At 52.2% G+C, this 4,601-nt stretch overlaps 1 protein-coding gene across 1 annotated transcript; it reads right to left on the bottom strand.

The window, feature by feature from the left end:
- Positions 1–1,663: 1,663 nt before the first annotated feature.
- Positions 1,664–2,237, bottom strand: LOC142584555 (uncharacterized). Its single transcript, XM_075694659.1, has one exon. It carries the CDS (start codon positions 2,235–2,237, stop codon positions 1,683–1,685), a length of 555 nt encoding a protein of 184 aa, XP_075550774.1. The 3' UTR covers positions 1,664–1,682.
- Positions 2,238–4,601: the final 2,364 nt, after the last annotated feature.

Raw genomic sequence — 4,601 nt, 5'->3', positions numbered from 1 at the left:
CGGCGCTCTCCTGAGGGTTGCGTCTGTAGCACAACTGCGCCGAGTCCGAATGAGCTTGCGTCTGCAGACAACGTAGTGGCGTACGACGGGTGGTACTTGGCCATGCACCTGTCTGACGTCAAGAGTTCCTTGATTTTCTCGAACGCTGCCTTTTGCTCGTGCTGCCACACCCAACTCGCAGACTTGTTCAGTAAGGCTCTGATGGGAGCCGTGACGTCCGAGATGTGTGGCAAGAACCTGGCAAGATGGTTCACCATTCCGAGCAGTCTTCTAACGCCAGCGACGTCCGTTGGGGCTTCCATGGCTTTGACTGCTTCGACCTTGCCCGGATCTGGCCTGATGCCCTGTGCCGAGACGACAACTCCGAGGAAGGAGACCTTGGGTACCCCAAAACGACACTTGTCCTGGTTCAATGTGATACCTGCTTTTGCAAGGCGAAATAGCACCTGGCTCAGTCTGGCGTCATGTTCCTGGCGGGTGCGTCCAAAAACCAAAATATCGTCTATCATATTGGCGACTCCTTCTTGGCCCTCCAGGATTCTTGCCATCTGCTTTTGGAAGTACTCGGGTGCGGAGCTGATGCCAAAGGGGAGCCGGCAGAAGCAGTATCGGCGATATGGGGTGATAAATGTCGTAAGCTCTTGGGAGTCTTCAGCGAGCTTCACCTGGTGGAAGCTTGCGGTCGCGTCCCGCTTCGAAAAAACTGTTGCATCGCCGAGGAGGCCAAGGACTTGCTCGACAGTTGGCAGAATATGTCTTTCACGAAGGACGACCTTGTTGAGTTGTGTTAAGTCGACGCAGAGGCGGTAGGAACCATCGCCTTTCCGGACGACGACGAGACCCGAGCACCATGGTGTTGGCTCGTCGACCCTACGGATCACGCCTGCGCTTTCCAATTTGTCCAGCTCGCGGCGGACAATCTCGAGCAGCGGAATGGGGATCCTGCGAGGTACGCTTAGCGAGAAAGGTACGGCATCGGGTTTCAACCGGATGTTGTATTCGTCCTTGAGGGTTCCCAATCCATTGAAGAGCTCGGCGTGCAGCGTCGCTTTTGAAGTTTTGAGTTGGTCAAGAAACCGAACTACTTGGAGAGCTTGGAGCGCTGGCAGTCCCAGAAGAGGCACAGTGAGAGACTGGATCACGTAGAGGCGCTGACAGCTTGTTTTCCCTTGCCACTGAAGTCGTGCCATATACGAGCCCAGCACGCGCAGTGGCTGTCCTCCCGGGCCAGTGAGCAGAGTGTCGACTTGGTCGAGTGTGGCAGGCAAGGTAGGAAAGTCGCTGGGAACAGCAGATACTTCGGCTCCGGAGTCGACCTTGAACTGCGCTGTGTAGTCGTCAACGGTGACGTCGACGAACTTTGCCGAGGCGGGCGTCGCGACGGCGTGCAGGTGAACGGAGCTGAGCTTGTACTGCTTGAACTTCCGCGAGCGGCATACTTCGGCAAAGTGGCCTTTCTTTTTGCAGAAGTTGCAGGTGGAGCGACGGGCCGGGCAGTCTGAACGTCGATGAGGCGCGCGGCCGCAGAATTCACATGTGGACGGCTCGCGTGAGCGCTCTGCTAGCGACTGCGGCGAACGAGGCTTAGCGGCGGAGCGGCGGCGAGAGGGGAACTTGCTAGCTTTTGCGGCGTCGAGGTTGAGCTCGCGGGAGTGCTCGGTGCGGTTCTGGGGCAACGCCTTTTACCTGTCGGCGTCTTCGGATTGACGGGCTTGTGTCCAGGCGTCCTGTAGTGTCAACTTCGCGTTCCGGCACAGCTGGTCCGAGAGACGGGAGTCGCGGAGGCCGACGACGAACCGGTCGCGTACGAGCCTTTCCTCGACAGCAGCAGACGGATAGTTACAGCGCTTGACCACCCTGCGCAGTTCTGCGTAGTACGTGTCGACGCTTTCGTCGGGCAGCTGAACGCGTCTGTGGAACCGTGACGATTCGTAAAGCTCGTTTGCCGGGTGCACGAAGTGCTCAGTGAAGCGGGTGGCAACGGCTTGGTATGAAGCGAGCGACTGGGCGTCGAACGAGAAAGTCTCGAGAAGCGGGCGGGCCTCCGGGCCCATGCAGTACAGTAGCGAGCTTACCTGCATGTCTTCCGACGCTTTCGTCAGTCCTGAAACCACTGCGTAGTCTTCGTAGCGGTTGAGCCATGTCGCCCACGTTGGCGGGTTCGCGAAGTCGAACGGTGCCGGCGGCTGGAAGTTGACGCCGTACAGTTTTGGTGGCTCGCCGGTCTCGAGGGACATCTTGGTGCCTTCCTATGAGGTGAGGGCTAAGGCAAGGGGGCGTTATCCGGCCGCTTCTGACACCATGTCGCGTGGTTGGTGCCGCGCGGGGCACGAGCACGCAGGGACGGACCGAAACGTGCGACCACTTGCTTGGATGAAAAGGGAATGCCCCTTCTTTATTGGGCCCGAACATATATAGACACACGCAGATCACAGGGGGCGCCACACTCTGGTGGCAGCCTAACAAATGGGGCTGAAATGTGGCGACCTCTACAGTAGCCACGAGAATTTTTCGAAACGGTGCAGTAATAGTGGAGCTACATGTGTTTGCTTATCGAAAAGTAGTCCCCGCTCATTTCACTCTTTCATCTGGCACACGCCATCTGGACAGTATCGTCTTTTCCTCGCCTAGTACACCTCCAAATGTTACGGGACAGGCCATCACCAACGAGCTCTGCTGCTGCTGTGCTGGCCCGTCCTGCGAAGGGTGGCGCTAATGACCTCGCCAATACAATGGAACTGTATGGTGGCTCGTGTTGAAGAGCCTCATAGGGAGACCCTTCTGTTGGCGTTTCTGTTCTTTGCCCCCATTGGCTGCCCACAATGGCATCGCGAGCAACGCGACCAGGTAGGAGGAGTGTGTATTTCCTTGCAGGCCTTGCCGGCAGTCGTACACTTTCGTTCGACCAATCGACAGCACCGGAAACTGGTGACATCATCAGAGACAGCCTGGTGATGTCAGGACAAACTGGGGGGTGCAGGATAGGTCCAGAGAGTCGCACGGGGTCATTTTCTTCATATTGTGGTGCTCCCACAGTGCTACGCACTGTGGCGTTTGGCATCGTCAATTGTGACGGCATTCTGATTTTGATGCGCGTGTTTACTTGAAATGTTCAAAAACTGTCAAGAAGTGGTTTAGGGGCCCTTTAAGCCACCCTGAGCAATTATTCCTTCAGATATATCTGAACATACTTTAGTGATGATGCATAATAAAGTGATCTAGTCTGGCTCCTCAGTGTTTTAAAATTTTTCGTTTCGAGAGACATGTTTCCCGTGCCTCTTGAGTATCTCTTCTAATGAGGCTTAACTGTAATGTGCACACACAATTGTGTAACTCCTCCTGCGAGTATTATTCATTAAGCCTGGTCACTGATGTGCAAAGCTTGTGGTTAAGTTTTGATATCCGTACTTTTTAGAGCTATGTTTAATAATTCAGGCTGTTCTTATTGGTTCTTCGATGCAGGAGACAATGCCTAAGAAATTATTGGCCCTGATGACGAGAGCCCTCAAGGGGCAAACGACATCTCTGTTGCAGAAGTGAGCCCGATACCACCTGAAGTTACCATGACAGGTGGCATGGCAGCAATAGATACAGAGACGGCCATGTCTACTGCAGCTACAACAGTGTACGAGGCAAGCATCAGTGTGTCAGCATCAGCAGCAGTGTCAGAAGGAACCACACCAGGCCTGGTAGAGCAACATGTGTGCTATCACTGTGACTTTTTTGTAGTGCATACAACTCATTTGCTCAACATACAAAAGCTTTTCACCACGACTGTGAGCCAGCAAGTGCAAGACTAAGTTAGGTGTTATAACACAGTACAAGCATCACTTTAATATATGCAAACATACTACAGTTGTTGCCTCCCCAGCCAGCCCACATAGCGACAACAATGTGGAACACATGGTGGGACACACCTCTTCCCCATTAGAAGATAGTAGAGACTGTCAGTGTTCTTGCTAGATTAACTGGTCTTTGTAGGCAACTAGAAGGACAACACAGGTGTCATAAGATTGTTGTTGATGTTGTTGTTGAAGAGGTAAAAAAGAAGTTTGGTGCAGCTGAAGTGCCAACTGAAATTAAGCAAATCAAAAACAACCACCTGAGAAAGCAACACTATCGAAATTTGGGCTTCTATGTGCTGCCAACTCTGGTAAGGATGGCATAGGACAGAAGTGTGATGAAAATCACACAGACACTGCTGTTCCATCACTGGTCACAGTGAGCAGTGACTTGTAGGGCAAGAGATTAAACTGAAACGAACATTATGGCATAGTGTCATGCTCCCATGTGACCACTTTCCATGTTATTTTGCATGATACAGCTCAACCTCCAGAAACGAGACTGCAACTTGTCTGTAAGAAGCTTTCACAAAAAATTATTCATAACACCATTAACTTCTTCTTTTGTGGGTATCTTCTTCTTTTGTGGGTTCGAGGTTCCCGGGTGTCCATTAATGCAAAAATTGCGGAAAAAAAGAACATGTGTCGTACTTGCACCTTTTTAACAAGTACGAGGGGGACAGAACCTTTCTAGTCATGCATCTTCATCATAATATCAAGTTTTGTAAATGCCTTTTATAATTATTATTACCAGTTATA

Source organism: Dermacentor variabilis, chromosome 6 (genome assembly GCF_050947875.1).
Source record: "Dermacentor variabilis isolate Ectoservices chromosome 6, ASM5094787v1, whole genome shotgun sequence".
Taxonomy (NCBI): Eukaryota; Metazoa; Arthropoda; class Arachnida; order Ixodida; family Ixodidae; genus Dermacentor; species Dermacentor variabilis.
This window is presented reverse-complemented; position numbering and strand designations above follow the sequence as displayed.

What these genes read in the sequence shown, in the direction of transcription:
- LOC142584555 (XM_075694659.1), bottom strand. Translation starts at nt 2,237, where the DNA reads ATGTCCCTCGAGACCGGCGAGCCACCAAAACTGTACGGCGTCAACTTC.